General features: G+C 39.6%; 1 protein-coding gene across 1 annotated transcript in view; it reads left to right on the top strand.

Moving 5' to 3' along the window:
* Nucleotides 1–20,505, top strand: part of LOC134210045 (chaoptin) — a 72,220-nt gene that overhangs the window by 10,919 nt on the left and 40,796 nt on the right. The window contains exon 3 of the mRNA XM_062686068.1: nucleotides 11,228–14,444. Within this exon, the coding sequence (XP_062542052.1) occupies nucleotides 11,228–14,444 (3,217 nt within the window). The remainder of the gene's footprint in view (nucleotides 1–11,227; nucleotides 14,445–20,505) is intronic.

The following is a 20,505-nucleotide window of genomic DNA, read 5'->3' as shown; positions in this document are numbered from 1 at the left end:
TGGGGATGAAACATCCCTAGATCGTTTGCTTACTTGTGTTGAACAATCGACTTTAATTTCAGCATTGTACGAAAATTATTACGCTAGATTTGAACTTTTGATAATAGGAGTAGAAAATCGTGTGGTGAATTTTAAATTCACCACATGGCTTGATTGTATAATCACCTTAACCAAGGAAAAGTCAACGCTTCTATTTATGTATATGGTATTCTGAAAATTTTGATTTTCAACTACATATTATTTATCATCGACATTGTTGAAAATTCAAAAATTATTAAACCAACCATTACCGTAAATGCACATAAAACACAGGCTGTAGAGTCAAACAAACTTTAATCACAAACAACATCCAATACATGCATGTATACTGTCAAACATTCAGCCGATTCCCTCCATTAGTTTTGTTTCGTGAACGCACGCCGTTTTTTGATGAAAAACGTTAAGACCGTCGATTTAAGGTGATTATACAATCAAGCCATGTGGTGAATTTCAAATTCACCACACGGTTTTCTACTCCTATTATCAAAAGTTCAAATCTAGCGCAATAATGTTCGTACAATGCTGAAATTAAAGTCGATTGTTCAGCACAAGTAAACAAACGATCTACGGATGATTCATCCCCATGGGCATTGTGGTTTTCTCAATTCGTGTTCCTGAAAAATCACAATAAAAGGCACGTGGTTTCCAAGATGGCCGATTTGTGGCTTTGTTGTATAACCACCTTAAGGTTCGCAAAATAGTTGAGACTGTGGGCATATCAATAGACAAACAATGATTCATATTCTATACAAGGAATTTTAAATGAGAAAGCTTTCAGCGCCGATTTGTGCCGAGTTGGCTCACACCGGACAACAAGCACAAAGTTTGGGCAAACTTCGCTACGAATTGCTTCCTGTGACTTTCCAAACATGAAAAAGACACTTGCTGGGTATAAAATTGTGTTAAATGAAGAGGTTGAATCATTACTGGATTAAGTGTATTGAAAAAGGAGGAGATTATGTGAAAAAACGACACTTTTCAAAAAAAAAATCGTTATTCTTTTGCAGAACTTAATGTACACATCAACAAGGTTTCGTTTCCTGGTGCAGATATGGTTGGTTAGATATTCAGCAACGTTATCCCAAGATACTCACGTGACCTTGTGAACTGGTCGGTTGGGAAAAAGCGAACCTCCGATCATGATAACATTCCGGGACCATGACGTTTCATAAAGCGCTCATAATTCGAGATTTCGGATCCGATCATCGCATTGAAGTCGCCCATACTGTTCTTGATATCACATTTCGAAATGCTATGTACGACCCCATTTCGTTAACTGTAGCAGTTTACATAGTCAGCATCGATTGGCGTGTAACATTGAGTTATAGTAAGGTTTCGTAATCTGCAGAATGGTTTTGGAGGTAAATACAGCGCGATTGTTAAATGCTCGAAAAAATTAAGATCCTTCCAAAAGCAAGTTGATTCTGTGAAAACTCACAGGATATTTGATGAATAGAAATTTGTCCAAAACTCCAAAACTGCCCGTGACACATGTGAGAGATCATTGAGTTCTCTGCATCTTTTTTAAGGGTGTCCCATGTCAAATTGCATCACGCGAAAACGCTGTAGATAAGTATAGTATATCTAATTGACGAATCCTTTCCAAACTTTCAGACATTTAAATATATCCCACACCCAAAACAATTCTGTGTGACATTCTTTGTAATAACCATTTTATATCACATCTCGCATTCAAACCGATCAGAGAATGTCATACTTGTTAATACCGCTCATTGCATTAAGTCGGTTTATTTGGTTTCGATCAATACATCCAAACGAATCTCGTCGGCTCCTGATAGAACAAGTATATGAAGAGTGTACAGCAATATAACTTCAACCCACACAATCTTCCTGATTCCATTTAGCTTGATAACGGAAAAGGACACAAATATGTATGGTGTTTATTCCACTCGTATCACTCATTGCTATCCCTGTTACCCTTCCACTTGTCACATCTGCATAGCATGAAACGTGGATTATGATTGCCTTTGGTCGCGTCGTTTCTCATCTGGTAAATAGTCCATATGGTTAGCGCGTCAGTCTAGATGTGCTAAAGGTGGAGGGTCCGGGTTCAATTCTCGTCTTTGACCGATTTTTGTTGTATGGTTGCTGAGGTTGTCGAAGTATACAGCATTTCACTCCTCGATGGGGGAGTGTAAAATTAGATTCAATGTAGACAACACTAACACATAACCAGTTCTTATTTTCTCGTGATCGGAGACCTAATGCAAGGGCCTGCCGTTTACTTAATACAATCTGTATATATGTCGCAAATTATGGCAAACTGTACACGAAACTAATGCGAGATTGCAATAAAATGTTGCAATCCTCTGGTTGGGTGCATTAGTAAATTTTTGACATATTCATTTCATGCAACTTCAATACCATAACCGTACGCTCGCACCTTACGCTTATTTCATGTGCGGTATATAAGAGTCTTCTCCATTCGGCTCGGTCCATGGCTACACGTCACCAACCACGCAGTCTACGGAGGTTCCGCAAGTCATCTTCCACCTGATTGATCTACCTTGCCCGCTGCGCACCTCGCCTTCTTGTGCCCGTCGGATCGTTGTCAAGAAACATTTTCACCGGGTTACTGTCCGACATTCTGGCTATGTGCCCGGCCCACCGCAGTCATTCGATTTTCGCGGTGTGAACGATGGATGGTTCTCCCAGCAGCTGATGCAGCTCGTGGTTCATTCGCCTCCTCCACGTACCGTCCGCCATCTGCACCCCACCATAGATGGTACGCAGCACTTTCCTTTCGAAAACTCCCAGTGCGCGTTGGTTCTCCACGAGCATCGTCCAGGTCTCGTGTCCGTAGAGGACTACCGGTCTTATGAGCGTTTTGTAGATTGTAGAACTCTATTCGATCGGAGCGTCTTGCGGAGTCCAAAGTACGTACGATTTCCAGCCATTATGCGTCTCCGAATTTCTGTGGTGGTATCATTTTCGGCAGTCAGCAGTGAGACCAAGTACACCAATTTCTCTACCATCTCGATTTCGTCACCACCGATCCCAACTTGCGGTGGGTGGCTCACAATGTCTTCTCTTGAACCTCTTCCTATCATCTACTTCGTCTTCGACGTGTTGATGACACTTAGCTTCCCTCTTCAGTCTGATGTAGGCTTCCTCCAGATCTTCCTTCCAGATCTCTATGAAAAAATCCGATGTAAATGTTTGTATGGCTTTATGGCTTTATAATAATCGAAAGAGGAAGTAAACAAAGAGAGCCTCTCTTTTGGACTCACGACGTTTTCAAAAATTTGGATGTTATTAATGTTAGGAAAGGCGCATTACCTTCTCTATATAAAAATGAGTTATCATTTCCTTTGAGGCAATATAACTTACGAATGGATGGACCGATTTGGAAGATTAAATAAAAATAATAATAAAAAGAAGAAGAAAAAAAAGTCATCGGGAAGGTTGGATAAATGTCATAATGCAATGCTTTCATGATTTCTGCAGAAAGCCAACAAACTCCAACTGAAATCGATCTAGAGTGCGACGTTGCAATCGAATACAGGATTGACAATTTGGTCAAAAAAAACAACCCGAGCGAGATCGGGCAGGTTCGACTAGTTAAAAATAAATCTGACCTTGTTTATTAGGATCGTCACGACAAACTGGTCATGGGTTCGATCCTCAGCCCCCCCCCCAACTACCTTTCGTCAAGTCGCTGAAAGGTGCAGCGTGAAGGGCGACGCTTTGGGGAACGCTCGTGATCACAATCATCGGACAGCGACTGACAATGACCCTCTTTACGTTTTTTTTTTCAAAAGCTTTCCAAGCATCGCTTCACGGTCTTTGGAAAGCGCATCTTTTGGTTACATAGGATGGTTGATAGCTTCATTTTCAAGCATATTATAAGCGTTTTTTCATGAAAAAGTGATATTTTTCTGAGCATTCTACTGCAGCTAGTAGCAAATATTAGCAAAAATTTCAATCGTATTCTGAAAGTATACATACAGGCCCATAAACTCCATGGTATTTCAATCGTTTATCCAGTTTTTGAAAATATTTTGAATTGGTGAAAGTGGAAGCTAAAAACTATTTTTTTCGGGGCCACCCTATCTAAATTTAGTAATTTTGTTATAAAACATTACCTATATGAGATAAAATAAATGTATAATTCATAATTCAAATAAATGTAAATAAGCAAAAATGCTTAGAATTAAATTCTCCATAATTTTGTAGAATAATATGATCTCCTAACTCAGAAGGTCAAAAATCAGAAAGGTTATATACAAGATACGAAGGCCCGACGTAAACTACGTAAAACAGATCATAAGATAATAATTAATTTGCTTAGAGCTTAGAGTGATTGAAATTTTGACTTTTTCGCTCCCTTATGCTTGAACGATAACATTTGCTGTTTTGATGAACCTCCTAAATTTTCAACTGAATTGGTTGTAATTTAACTGAGTACGAGCAGCTTGAAGTTTGTATGGAAATCGCCCCGTGTGTGAATGATCGTTTCGTGAGGCAACTCATTAACTATTTAGGGGGAGATCTCCCAGCGCAGGACACCTCCCAACACCGGACACTTCTTAAAACGATACTTGCAGAGCTCCCCCACAGCTTATTAAGTACAAAAGGAAGCTATTGAAAAGGCTTTTAACGGCATGGGATATCAGATCTTCATGTGGTAAGCTTTGTACAAAATTTGAAATTGAATAAAAATGCTTAAAATTTTGATGTTTCGCGTTATTTTAGAAGGTTTGAACCAACAATATTAAAATCAATCTAATGCATTCTGATTATGTGAAGATGGTCCATATTAGCCATATTTTAAATAATGATGATGATTTGTTAGATGTACCATGTAATTGTGGTGTTCGGACATTGAGATTTTTCATAGCCATTTTTTACACCTGTTTTGTTACACTTACTTCAATTCAATTGTTTCTTCTTGCTGAGAAAGCCACAGAAATTAGCAGAAACAAAAATTGAAGAGGACATTCAAAAAGGTGAGAATTTGGATTAGGATGTAAAAAAATTAGCTGAAGAGAATAAGCTCTAATAATTTTTAATATTTACAGCTTGAAGCACGTAAAAAATATGATTATTTTGAATGATGTCTTTACTCATGTAACAGTCACATTTGAACAATATTATTTGATGCAATAGTGTCCGGTACTAGGAGACATTTTTCTGAAGTGTGAAATCTCTCTCCAAAATTCATCGTCGTAAAACGCGTTCAAATGATTAAATATAGCTTGTATGAATCCTCAATGGCCATATTTTATGTATAAGGTATAAAAGGAAACATAATCCGGATAGTTAGAGTTTTTTTTGCCACATGGCTTATGTGTCCGGCACTGGAGGATTTCCCCCTAAATATAATCAACCCGAAGACTTCGAAGAATATTTTCTAATCTGTAAGACGGTTGTTGTTGCGAACCGATCGAACTTTCGTAAGCAAAGTTATAAAGAAAACAAAAATGCTCATTATTGATATGTTATTCTTTTACGTGCTCAATTGAATTTCCCACGATTTAGTATTTCCTTAATATTTTTTCTTGCAAGCAGCAAATTGTTTCGCAACAAAAACGATTTATTCACTCGCTAAATTTCCTATGTTGCCAACGTACTCATATATTTTTAGATATTAATGAGCAACATTGCAAAACGGTTTTCCAAAAAAGTTACTGTTTTCATAGTAATTCTCAAACTTCAAATCGCGCGTGCTAAGTCAAATTACAACCAAATCTGCTAAAAAATAGGTTCCATAAAGACAACTGATACCACCGTTTAAGCATAGAGGAGCGAAAAAGTCAAATTTTGAACCACTCTTATGAACATGATTGACTGTCACGGTTATTACTCTATTTCTGCCAGGCCAGATGTAATTACAAAGAGAACCAAAAGATGATATTTGAGACTAATATCACCTTCAATGTGGAAAAACGGGTGACCCAAATTTAAGTAATACCGGCGCCGACCGTGTCCGAATACGGGTCAATTATGGATGGGTAGAAATATGTTGACGTGATACTCGCATTAATAGAGGCCGACGAGTCATCTGCACTTCCACGAGTAACCATTGGGATGTTGGATACAGTCCCGATTCGCTGGTTGGGCCAAGACCTCGGCCCAACTAACGGATTTGGTTTTTTAGTTGGGTCAACTGACAGCCATTTGAACACGTGTATTTCGACTTGAACATCACAAATGATGTCCAGTGACGCCCAATCCCGTTTTCCATGTTTACATTGAATTCTGACGTACGGTTGCTTTTTAGTTGGGCCATGGCCCAACCAGCGGAGGCCCAACTAAAAAGTGACCCAAGTATTAAAATCCCAACCAGCGAATCTCGACTGTATATGGGGTCGGGAGGTAGCGAGGTTCGTTTTAGTAAACGTTTTGCCGCGTGTAATGTGTAGTTTTTCGGCAAATCATGTTCGATCGCATACTAGTTCATTTGTGTTTCGAATAAAATTAGCATTACTCAATATATGAAAATGGTGGGATAGGGTAAAACGTCCTATCGTTGTGGTATGCCCTAATGTTGCGGTAGTGTTAAATTAGTCCATTCGGGATATGTAATACCATTGAAAACAATTGTTGGTATGCTAAAACTCTTCGGATTAACCACTAGAACAGCTTTTGTTTGACAAAATTCCGTTCAAAATGATGAAAAATCAGCATTTTTCGTTAAACATTTGAATCCTTTGAGCCTATTATTGCGGTAGTGCTAAGGTCCTATTGTTGCGGCATCGCTCTCCATAAGAATTACATGCAATACCGCAACAATAGGACTGACCTTCAAAAAATATCGCAACGATAGGCAACTGCGTCCTATTATTGCGGTAGTTTGTTTTTATTGTGATAAAAACAAAACAACATAAGTTCAGCACAATGGACGTAATTTTTACGAAACTATAGATTACGAGCATCCTATTCAACTGCTACAATGTGGAAATCGACCAGCAGGTAATTTTTGAAGAATTTTTGTAATCAATTTTGTTTTTACACGGTGCTTAACCCCTCCATAATAGGTCGTTTTACCCTATGTCAATTTAAAATTTTCATTTAAAAACCCCAAATTTATTATTCCACAGTGGTGATGATGCCTTTCCTTTCTCTGACTGTTGTGTGACTTTTAAAGTGTTATTTTAAAGGGGTGCTGCCTAAATAGTAAGATAACCTTTTGATAAGAAAATTATTTTGAGCTTTTTAGTGGAATGTCTTCACTTGTCATAAGACGAGTTTATACAATCCCATTGAATTCCACCACTTAATTGTATCTTGACAGATACGTATTTCGACCTCAACAGTAAGGCCGTCTTCAGTGTCTCGTACGTAAGTCGAGTCAAGTACGAGACACTGAAGACGGCCTTACTGTTGAGGTCGAAATACGTATCTGTCAAGATACCATTAAGTGGTGGAATTCAATGGGATTGTATAAACTCGTCTTAAGATAACCTTGTTTGATAATCAATTTTAATAATCACCTCTTGCTTAGGGGAAGAGAACCCACAACCTTACCCACCCCCCAAGGGAAAACGCCTTTTGTGGTTTCCCTCATATTTACCGTCATTAAGATGGCCATAACAAAACTAGATCTAAAATTATGTAGGTTAGGCGAAAAAAGTTTCAAAATAGTGTATGGGAAGGTCGGAAAAACCGAAAATTTCCACATTTTGAAGAAACATCTAACATTTTGGCGAGGCAAAACGCCCTAGTGGCACTAACCTACAATGTACTTGCGTCTCCACGCACTATCCATACCAGAATGCTGATTCGCCGACGCGTGGTGCTTTGTTCCCTAGGAGCTGCCAGCTAAAAGGCGTTTTGCCTCATGAGTTTTCCGGCAACAGAATATCACCACTTTTTTGAAATGTGAATATTATCAATATGATTGAGATTTTTGACAATTTTTGAATGGCATCAACTAGCTATCTTGTTTAACTGATGCATAATGTAAAAATACCCATGAATAGTGTTACAAATAAGACAATAAAGCTTTGTTTGCTTAGCTAGGGCATATTGCCCCCCCCTTCCCCTACATCAACATGTCCAGCATCTGTAGAACTTTTTCATAATCACTTTTTTGCTCCGACCGCGGTCATTGCTCTGGTTCTATTGTTGTACTTTTTGTGCGAATCACCGCACAAAAGTAGAGCGCAAGAACCAACGGCACTAGACGGCGGTCGTAACGAAACTCTGAAATTTTACTGGGTTTGTGAACACAGCAAATAATTTTGAAAATTCAACGACGTGTAAAATTGCAGCTTATCCCATCAAACGAATTAACATTCGATATTCAATTAAATTTGATTGAATTTTACAAGCAAGCACCGTTTCAATTTATTTCGCTTTAAAAGAATAGTGGGATCGATTGAATATTACGTTTATTTGCATGCTCCAAATATGTGCATGAAAATAGATTTAAAATCACAACATATTTTTATCTGTGAAGAATTGGAATTATCTATGTTTTTACGTTGATAATCAATAGTTCCAATGGGCTTAAAAAATTGCTGGAGAGTTTCCGATTTGATTGATGATAAAATCTCAAAAATCCATTGAAAGATAAAGGAGCTATTAACGTTTGAAATCTTACATGATTTCGTGACGATCTCGAATTTGGAAATTTTCATTTGTCACCCTGTATCCGAGTCTTCCCCTTAGACGTAGTTTACGTCAAAAAAAAAAATGATTTAAAAAAAAACACAAAAGGGCCACCCTAATGGCAACTAACTCCAAAAATAGATCTTTACTTGTAGATCATTTCTTCTGAAGACGTCAAAACTCTATCACTAATAGTTTTGAGTTATCGATTTATTTCGTGAAATTTGACGAATCCGACCATTCTGCAATGGGACGAATGAGCTTGATAGTTGGGTAGTTGAATAAAAAAAACGCGGGAAAGGCGCAAAAGGTAAAATTTTAATTAGCAAGAAAAGAATTATTTTCAAATTTCTGGTATTCTGAATTGATTCTGGTGTTTGCTAAAATGATTTATTTTCAATAATGCACATTTCCAATCACAAACTTCAACAAACCCAAAGTCGGAATCTACTGAGAAAATTTCATTTGATGTTTCAGTCTTTTGGATGGAGAATGTGTAAATCCAATACCAACGTATAGCAATCGATTTAAAGTTCCGCGATGCAAACAATAGATAACACTTACTGCCAGCTCCTAAGCAGTGCAGTGTTAGTTCTGCTACTGCGTATAAAATCCATTACATGAGGCTACGTAGTCCTACCTGACCTTTGCGTACAACACGTTTAGAATGTACCCTTTATTTTTTTTTTAAATCTGTTTCTCCCTCATTTCCTAGGGTAAAAGATCCGATAGTCGTGGGTAATCCTATAGTTGCGGTACTGAGGTTTCTACGCATTCTAATCGTAGCAACCCATCTAGTCCATCAATTTGGTGACCTGTCATTAGTCGATTGGATTTCTTTCTTTTTTTCGGCTCTGATGGTTGCGTTAGTGTTCCCATAGTTGCGAGTCCTATATGAAAACAATGGGATTCGCAACTATGAGAACACAAATTTAAAAATATTTCAACTGTTGGAACACTGCACCAATAAATGGAGGTACCATTTTAGGTTACAATTATGGATGCTGCTGCTATAAGAACACTTTCCAGTTGAAATATAATTAATTAATTTTCTTATGTACACTTGAAGTAAGTGAAATAAAGTATAGACTTGGGGTGAACCAACAAATAGTGCTGGAAATTGTTTAGTTCCTCCACTATTAGGGTTTTTACCCTAGCACTTTTTAAAATTTCTGGCTGATTGAGTTGCAGGGTTTGAATCCAAAGGAGAATGAGAAAATCTCTCACTTATAATGTCTGTATACACTCTCGATAGGTAGCATACCGTGAGAGAAGTTTTTCGGTAGCTGTTACGATAATGAACTGATTCGGGGGGCTACGACCCATGATGAATTCTTTTTAATAAGCTACAATTGCGGGGGGCACCAGTTCTGATGATGCATTTCACTTGTTTTACTCAGCTTTGCGAAAAAAATATGCTCCCAACATAAAATGAGCGAGAACAAAGCGTTCCATCAAACCCCCTCGGTGGGGGCCACATATCCGAATCAGTTTTTTTTCCCAACTTGTATACAAGTGCGATAGTTTTGTTTTCATGGCTTGTTATGATTCGAAGAGATTTCTGCAAACCCTGTTGAGTTGCAGCAACCACAGCAGGCAAATGCGCTTATTAAGACGACAAATGCCGCTATCCGAACGACTATAAAGCCCACAAATAAATCAATTTTCACATATTTTTCAAAATTTATGAAAATTTTAATTTCCGTTATGCGGACTATCTATAAGACTGATATTGATATCTCATTCATCGTCGCATTCGGGGATGCAACCCTTAGTTTCATTTTTTTTAGTTTTCTTTGAGTATATTAGGTGTTGATATTCTGTAGAATTTTCAATTTTAAGGCCATTTAATTCTGCATCTCTTTTTGTGGGTCATCGCTTTTGAAAGTTCTGAAACTCCTGTCCTAGGAAACAATTTATACGGCACAAAAGCACCCACCCTTTCAGAAGTCAAGGTCACAATAAAGATAAGACCAGTTCTCGTTTAAATGAAACTAGCAGAGTTAATGAATTAATAAAGACAAAGTCGCATGGAGAAGCAAATAAAATAAACTGTTTCAATTTTATGGGGAGGAAGCAAACCATTCTGCAGATTATGCTCAACCTGCCTCTATTTTTATCCAGCTCAGAATGAAACCCGGAAAATGGCCTAAGGCTTCCATCATCATCATCATTGTTTTATGCCGAAGTGGTTACTCCTACTCTACGTATACGTTTCGAAGAGCATGTTTCAATTTGGACAATGGCATTTGGAAGGTGTTCATAAATATGCTTGGACCATTCCGGATTAGAATCAACTTCAAGAGAGCTGAAACTAACGTGTTTCATGAACAACCCCAGACAACTTTCCACCTTTCCGTCCTCGTGGTTGTTTGAGAATGAAGGGCTTCGGAGATGGAGGATTAAACAATTGTGCTAGCATAGTTGCTTTTTCCTTGCCCTCTCTCCTGCCAAAGTTGAGTGGGGATTAGAATTTAGTACGGGAAATTCCCCGGAGGGATTTTATTGAGATTAGAGCGATTCCCGTGAGGAAACTAATTTAGATTTAAATTTCTGCCGACTGTGAATGCAAATGATAGTGATATTTTTTCTGCTTGGATTGTACTTTCAGGAACAACATCCACCACCTGGACGGTAACTGGGGCAGCCTGGTGGACTCGTTGCGGAGTCTGCACATTTCCGGTAATTCGATTTCGGAGTTGTCGCTGTTTTTGCACGAGGACAAGCGATCCAATCACACGGTTCCAACGTTCCAGGCATCGTCTTCGATAATCACCGCAAAGCACCCACCGTTGCTGGTCCCATTGCCAGCGTCCCCGCAGCAACAACAGAAAGCGTTTGCCAAGCTGAAAAAACTCGTGTGGCTGGATATCAGCTCCAATCGGATAGCACACATTGGGCCAAATATTTTCCCGAAATCTCTGGTGACGATTGATTTGTCGAAAAACATTCTGAGTGCGTTTCCTGCCACAGTATTGGAGCATTTGCACGATTTGCGGATCCTATCGCTGAAGGACAATTTGATAGCAAAGCTGACCGGGGTGGAAATGGTGGGGTCTCGAATTAGGTTCGAAAAGCTGGACCTCAGCATAAATCTGATAGACGAGTTGCCGCCGGGGCTGTTCAATGGCAGTGTTCGTGTGAAGGCTATCAATTTCGATAAGAATTTCATACGCAGCATACCGGTGGACGCGTTTCGGGACCTGGGGGTGGTACATATGGTGTTGGCATTCAACTTCATCGAATTGGTGGATGATGAAGCGTTTGCCACGTTGGAGCCATCGCTGGAATATTTGGACCTAGAGCGAAATCGACTACTGACGGTCCCAAATGCGATTAGTAGTTTGTATAAATTGCGGTATCTGTACTTGACATCGAATGAACTGACGGCAGTTGACCGGCTGCCAGCAACGCTGAAAGTGCTCTCGCTGAGTGGCAATAATTTTACCTCCATTCCGGTGGATGGACTCGCTAATTGTACGGAGCTGTCGTACCTGAACATGGGCTACAATAAAATAGCGGAAATTGCGGAGAACGATTTCGTCGGATGGGGTGCCAATTTGCAGACACTGCTACTGAGGAACAATAAAATAACTAGCCTCAATTATGGGGTTTTCAATGGACTGGACACGATAAAGGAGATTAGCTTGAGCTTTAACGATATCCATTATGTGCACCCGAATGTGTTCGATAATGTGTCCGGCACGTTGAAGATCCTGGAGTTGTCGTTCGGAATCTATCGGGAGGAATATCCAATGGATGCACTGAGCGTGCTAACCGAGTTAATGTGGCTGGGGCTCGATAATAACAACCTGAAGGTGATTCCTGACGAGGCCCTCTCCACTCTGAGCCAGCTGACGTACGTGAATTTCGCATTCAATCGTATCACGGTGCTGCCACGCATGGTGTTCCGGTCGGACATCCACAAAAATCTCGTCGAAATTGATTTGTCATTCAATCAGATCGAAACTCTTCACTCCAGCACGTTCGATAATCTGGAGCTGATTCAAATCATAAATTTGTCCTCGAACAAAATAAAAAGCATCGAGAAAAGCTGTTTTTTCGATCTGCCCTACCTGACGTACGTGGACCTGTCATCCAATGGGTTGCAAAACGTGAGCGAAGCTGCGTTCAGTTTTCTGCCGGCGCTTCTGAGTGTGGACCTGATGTACAACGAGATGAGTACGTTCACGTTGAAAATGTTCAAGCACGTTTCGAATGCCACCACCCCCATGAGGCTGAATATTAGCAACAATGCGATCGATAATTTTGACGGAGACGTGAACTCGCTGCTGTATGTCTACTCACTGGACGCCAGTCACAATCTGCTGCAGGAGCCTCTCGCTTTCCGTGCTCTGGCCTACTCGCTCCGCATACTCTATCTGAATTGGAACAATTTTACCACGCTCCAGAATCATGCCTTCGGTGATTTACAGATACTGGAAATCCTCAACCTTGCTCACAACAATATATCATCATTAAGACGACGCAGTTTCGCCGGTTTGGTCAACCTGCAGGAATTCGATTTGAGCCATAACAAAATTGAAGTGCTGCAAATTGAGCAATTTTCTCCGTTGAAAAAGCTTCGTCTACTGAAACTGAACAACAATCGTCTTCGGGCAGTACCGCGTGATGCTTTTCTCAACACGCGAATTGAATTTTTGGATCTCTCTAACAATCTATTTGCTGCCTGGCAGGCAACCGCATTTGCCGACATTGGATTCACGCTTCGCTCAATCCAGTTTAGCAATAACCTGCTGGAGTTTCTCGACGAGTACATGTTCACTAGCACCCAATACCTCCTGGAGCTTAACCTCTCCTACAATCAAATAAAACTCATTCCCGACAATGGTTTTGCCAATCTCAACAATTTAACCATTTTGGATCTCAGTTGGAACCCGTTCATCACCATTAATTTTAAAGAAATCTTTCTGAACGTGCCACGGCTTCACGAACTACATCTCCAGCACACTGGCCTTTATCGCTTACCTTCGCTCATACTCCCCCAACTAGTCACTATCGACATCAGCCACAATCACATCCAAGAAATCGAATCTCTCGAAGAGCTCTACTACTTACGAGAATTCTACGCCAAAGACAATAAAATAAATAACATCACCAATTTGCTCCGAAACATCCCATCATCCATTCGAGTGCTGGAAATCTCCCGAAATCCCATCCGAAAAATCTCTTTTCACGACTTCGCTCAGAACCGTCGCCTGGAAGAGCTCTTCATCGAAGACATCAAAATTACCAATCCGGACATTTTCATCAAACTGCACAACCTGAAGAAACTGCGCATCAACTCGCAGCACAACTTCTCCGAGCTGATCTCCAAACTGCGTGGACTCCAGGAACTTTACGTCACCGTCTACGAGGACCACATCGACGACAATCTCTTCACGGCCAAAATGCACACCATCACCAAACTTAATCTGCTGGAAATAACCGGACGCCGGCTGGTGCAGATCCACCACAAAGCGTTCGTCGGCCTGGCACGTAACCACGATCTCAAGCTGCGGATACGAAACACCCTGGTGAACGACCTCCCGCCGGGGATATTCTATGCCCTCAAGTACATCCCCCGGTTGAGCATCGACCTGTCGGATAACATGCTGGCGGCGCTGGCGCCCGATAGCTTCTATCCGAATGCGAGCTCGTGGGACGCCGTGGGGACCCGCAGCGTCATCGGCGGTCTCGACATCAGCAATAATCCCATGCAGTGCGACTGCGGCCTGGTGTGGTTGGGGCACTGGCTGAGGCGGTGGCTTCGGGAGACCACCCAGGTGAACCCGATCCAGAAGGACGAGATGCGGAAGATGATCCGGGTGAGTAGCTATTTTTGTTTCTATCGATAATGGTGTTTGCTGATTTCGGTAAATGCGGACTTCTAATACCTTCTGAACTATGTAAATAGGGTTTTATGTAAAGAAACATATCAAATTTATTCTTCAGTAAGCGTGTGCGCTACTATATATCCGTCATGCTGCTGATGATAATTCTAAACGTCAGCTCAATTTTGAAACATACCCACTTATGTACGATTTCATGCATTCGCTACAGTAGAGTAGTACCCTACTGAGGGTCGTAGGTTCGAGTCCCATCGAAGGAAAGTGGCTACCTCCAATACATTTTAAAATCAAAAAGTTGCTTTTACATAATTTACATATTCGCATCTGAGTTTTCAGAACATTGTAAACCAGTAAAATTACAGTTTGTTTTAGAACGATTTCGCTGTGGATTTTCAAAACAATTTCCAATGGAAATTTGAAAGAATCTGCATTTCAGAACCATTTTACGTAGCATTTAAAGCCAACTTGCTGTGGGCATTTGAAGAAATTTTCCTTTTCCATAAAAAATTAAAATACCTAACAAGGAAAAAAATCGAAAGAAAATCACTTGGGTAGTTGCAAGAATTTGCGTAATAAATAATTTTAAACAATTTTCCTTGAAAATTGGAAACAATTTCTCTTGTAAATTTCAAACATAGGCATTCCTATGGAAAGTTGAGTCAAATTAAAATGAAATATTACGGATTGAAATTTTTATTTTCTGCCTTTTTCGTATACTAAGTATTTTTTTTATTTATTTGATCATTGAATAAGTGGAAGGGTTTCCAAAAAATAAAAAGAATTAAATTTTCATGGAAATTTTCTTTGGATATAATGTTGTTTTCTCCTGGATTAAAAAAAATCCACGAGAAATTATTTTTAAAGTTCCTTTAGGATTTTTTTTTATTATCTTGATAAGGAGACTTTCAACTCAAGACTGGCTCGTCTCCGGAAACCTTCAGGAAGTTTTTATCATGGAGTTCCTTCCGGAAATCATCCTAAAGTTCCTCCAGAAACTTCACATAAAGCTCCTCCAGGATTTTTTTCTATGGTTCTTCCAAATATTTATCCTGGGATTCCTCCAGGAGTTCCACATGGATTTTCTTCAGAAATTCCTCCTGAAGCACATCTCGGTGTTTCTTCCTTAATTTTGGAGTTTCTAGAGCTCCCGCCAGGAATTTCTTCTGAAGCTCTTCCAAACATTACTCCTGAAATTCCGTCAGAAGTTTTATCCAGAACTCCTTCTGAAGTTTCTTCAGGGAGTCCTACTAAAGCTCGTTCTGGAATTCTTTTTAGAGTTCCTTCAAGGGGTTCTCCAGGGATTCCTTCTGGTGTTTTTTTCAAGAACTCCTCCTAGAGTTCCATCAGGAATACTTCTCGGAAATCCTCCAGGTATTTTATTTGGATTTTCCTTGTATCTTAAAGTTGCTCCAGGAATACCTGCAGGAGTGGTTCCAGGAATTCACCCTTAAATTGTTCCATGCATTCCTCCTGGAGCTGCTCCAGAATTTTTTCCTGAAGTTTCTTCGGGAATTCTTGTTGGAGATCCTCCAGACATTCTTTTTAGAGTTTCTCTAGGACTTATTCCTGGAGTTTCCCTGAAAAATCATCTTGAAGTCCAAAAGTCCAAAAGTCCAAAAGTCCAAAAGTCCAAAAGTCCAAAAGTCCAAAAGTCCAAAAGAGTGGGAATGAAGAAATTAATTCCAAAATTCCAAAATTCCAAAATTACAATATTCCAAAATTCCAAAATTCCAAAATTCCAAAATTACAAACCAACAAAATTACAAAATTACAAAGTACCGTGCGGTACCGAAATCCGTACAGCACCGAAATACGTCCACCGCATGAGATATCAATAAGTTGAAGGAGGTTAAAGATAATTAATGTAGGAATAATTAATCTTATCATGTTCAGATATTTGACAGTAAGCTTTTGAGGCATAGAATTGGAAAGAAGGCTTTGAAATTAAAACAACAAAAATCAAAAACAAATCTCCACCCACCAAACGCGAAGTTTGTGCCGCCATTTTGTTTTCGGGTAGAGCATAATTGCACCAAAAGTAACTGTGTTTTAATTGCTAATTGCAAATCATTACATAAGATAAGCGGGATTCAAATCGAAGGGATCGCTTCTCAAGGTGCGTATCGATCTATTTACAATGGTAGTTTAGTCAATCAGACTGCTTTAATTTAAATATTTAGTTAAGAAATAGCTGTATGGATTTTGATCCTTTGATTCGAAATCCGTCCACGGTGGACGGATTTAGAGTCAGGAGTAGTTGATTTAATTCATTATTTTATCATGTTTTTCGTAGTTTTTAATGAGTAAATGTGAAACACTTCAAAAATAGAAGCCTTCATGCGTCTGTGTCAATGACAAACGTTTTATTTACATTCGATTCCTATTTTCCATTGACTTTTTCATATACTAAGGTGCTTAAGTGTACGGATTTCGATGCCCCACAAAATTTCAAAATTTCAAAATTTCAAAATTTCAAAATTTCAAAATTTTAAAATTTCAAAATTTCAAAATTTCAAAATTTCAAAATTTTAAAATTTCAAAATTTCAAAATTTTAAAATTTCAAACTGTTCCGATAATTGGAACTGAAACAGTTTCAATGCAGTATGGAACTAAGTATTCTTACTCCGTAAGATCCCGTTCTACTTCGTATGGCACTCTTCAGGATTCCTGAATGGCAGGGGGAGATTATGCAGCACGTTTTCATGCACAATGCAGATAGTTGGAGGTAATTGCAGTCCACGTCAGCATGGCTACTAGGGCAACAAGGTAGAAGTTGTTCCTTGGTCGCTGTAGTAAAAGCATCGGATTCTGGATGAAGCGTGGTCTAAATCTCAGATCGACGAGGGGGTGAATGGGTGAGTAAGAGTGAGTGAGTGATTAAGTGAGTGAGTAAGAGTGAGTGTGTGAGTGAGCGAGTAAGAGTTAGTGAGCGAACAAGTAAGAGTAAACGAGTAAGAATGAGTGAGTAAGAGTGAGTGAGTAAGAGTGAGTGAGTAAGCGTGAGCGATAAAGAGAGAGCGAGTGATTGAGAGTAAATGAGTGAGTAAAAGTGGATGAGTGCGTAAGAGTGGTTAAGTGAGTAAGAGTGGGTGAATGAATGAGAGTGGGTGAATGAGTAATAATTAGTGAGACAGAGGAAGTGAGTGAGTAAGAGGGTTTGTGTATGAGAGTGAGAGAAAGGGAGATCTTGTTTGCCTTCGGAAAGTTGCGTTGACTTAAAGAAGGCATCATCTCGTTTCGCCTTCTAACGAGCAGACGTTACTTTTAAAAAGGCAGAATATCCTCTAAGAGCCTTATCGAGGTATGAGCACGTTCATTAAAAGGAGGTATCATCTTCTCTGTCTGCCTTTTACCGGGCAAACGCGTTTATTTAAACAAGGCATAATTTCCTCTGTGTGCCTTATACCAAGCAAACACGTCCATTTGAAGAAGGCATCATCTCCTCTGTCTGTCTTATACCGGGAAAACCCGTCCATTTAAAGAAGGCATCATCTCCTCTGTCTGCTTCATACCGGGCAAACGAGTTCATTCAAGGATGTTATCGATCATCTAGTAATCTGCGTTCGATAATTTAGTAGTTTGTTAATAACTTATTCCAGAGGCCTAATTTCAAAATGAATTGTATGGTGGACTTTTAGTGCGAAGGTTTTCTACAACTCTGCCTAACAGATCGTTGTTTGAATTTTACTAATAACGGAGCTACAGCGCTAGTAGCTGTAACTTAGACTAAATGATTGCATATTTTGTTATCATTTAGTATAAGTATAGCAACTAACACCGTAACTCCTTTAACCGTTGTGTGACCGGCAACAAAACACCTTAACAGGCCGGCAGGGTACCCGGGTACCCACGAAACTAAAATGCTTATATCTCTGGAAATTTACAACCGATTTCAACAATTTTGGGCTTATTCGATTTAGAATCTTCTCTTCTATAAAGATGTTACCAGGATGAACCGATCTGATCAATGCGATTCCTGGGAAATCCTGATTTTCAGGAACATGTCCTGCATAAATGATACTGATCGTGGATTTCGATAGTTAATCAGCTATACGGGTATCAAACTTCTAGAATTTTCATCAGTAGATTGATTCTTATCGATTTGGGTCCATCAGAAGTGCAGATTTTCGATTGGCCATTCCAGAACAGGTTCCTCGAGGGGTCATAGGTGGCCATGAACATTGTTCAATGGAACATCAACAATATGGGTATCAAACTTCATGAAATCAACTCTTGCGTATGTTCTTAATGATCCTAGGCTCACCAGACAAGTTGACTCCGGAGTGGCCATTCTGGAACAGGTTCCCCGGGTGCCGGGGTTGGCCAAAACTATTTCTCATTTGAACCCCAACAATATGGGTGTCAAACTTCTTGAAATTGTCTCAAGCGTTTATTTCTGATCTATTTGGGTTCATCAAACAAGTTCACCCCGGATCTCCAATTCCGGAATAGGTTCCCTGAGGAGTCAAGAATGTTCATTAACATTTTCATAGCTCATTTTTTTTAAATCAATTTATCTAGCAATGTAAGTGCAAAATAAATGCAAGGACCACTCATTGACGCCGGGTGACCAACAGGAGACCCACCATAAGATTCCGAACACTCGGAGATATGATCGATTCCAGAAATTCTTCTAAACAGATGTGACTTTTCATAAACCGTTTGTTTTAACATTATCATATCAAAACCAATACATGCACTACTCTTCGATCCTAGGTGGCCTCTATCTGATACTACGAAAGTTTGTTCTAGAAATTTGCGACTTTTCTTATAAACAATCCGTTGTAAAGTAATTTGCAGGGCCATTAATTGACTCCAGGTGGACACTAAGTTATCCTTGGGAAGCTCCGAATCATCCGGAGCAGGGATTAATTATTGAAATTCGTCATTTGTTATGAGAGCAAAATTAATGCAAGGGCTACCTGGTGGTCCCCAAATGGTGCTCCAGAAGTGCAGAGGCATCCAGAGCAGTGGTCAATTATTGCAGTTCGTTCTAGAAACTTTCGAAAATCGTTTGTAATAGCAGTATAGAAGCAGAGTCTTTGCTCGCGCTTAGAAGCATAGGGTAGGGGCGTAACTGTATTGATCGATTTCTCTTCATCGATTTTATGTTTACTTCACGTAGAAGATGCAATAATCCTTCATTACAACCATGAACTCGTCGAAGATAAATCGATCAAAACAGTTACGCCCTTATAATTCTAAACGCGAGATTGCGAATATCTTTCATTGATCCCGAGTGGCCACCAAGAAGTCCTTCTGAAATACCGGAATTTCCGAAGCAATCGTCATTTCTTACATTTTGTTTTCAACAGTTGCGTAATCGTGAACAATTTTTTTGTAACAAAGTAAAAAAAGAAGGAGAAGAGAGCGGGCTTGGTAGTCATAAGGCTACTGCTTTTGCCTCATACGCAGGAAGTCGTGGGTTTAATCCAAAGTCCATTCCATTCTCCTACTTTGTATCTTTCTTTATATTTATCTCTAGCAATCGCTAGAACTGGAAATGGACTTCCATACCATTTCCATTTCTTTTCCTATACCTGCAACTTGACTATTCTAGCCGTTTCTGCTAGAATTGGAAATGAACTAAAGAGCTCGTTTCCTACATCCAATTAGAAATTCCATCAGTTGCTTTCTATCTATAACATTGACAGATCGTTAACCAAGACGGACCTCTGCCTCTCGAACTTTAACCCAACAATTCCAATAAATTCCGTACGAACAGAGGTATATTCGGCTTGCAGTGGGCGAGTTATTGCATCATCATTTCCACTCCCTTCCCTACATTGACTTGTATTCTGAATCCACTGATAATCTGTTTGAAACAAAAATCTGTAACTAAATGCGCTCCCTCAGAAGATGAAGAAACTGGCTAGTCGAATCAGTTTCGTCGTTCCAGTTTCAAAATCTACCTGTCTGGCCGTGAAGGCCGATGAGATGTCGACGGATGAGATGTTTAGCCTGAAGATGATCCTTTATGAATTTCGGGAGTACAACTTGCAGACTCACCATCTGTCTATTGATTTCAAAGCAGCG

The sequence above is a fragment of the Armigeres subalbatus genome, chromosome 2 (assembly GCF_024139115.2).
Source record: "Armigeres subalbatus isolate Guangzhou_Male chromosome 2, GZ_Asu_2, whole genome shotgun sequence".
Taxonomy (NCBI): domain Eukaryota; kingdom Metazoa; phylum Arthropoda; class Insecta; order Diptera; family Culicidae; genus Armigeres; species Armigeres subalbatus.
This window is presented reverse-complemented; position numbering and strand designations above follow the sequence as displayed.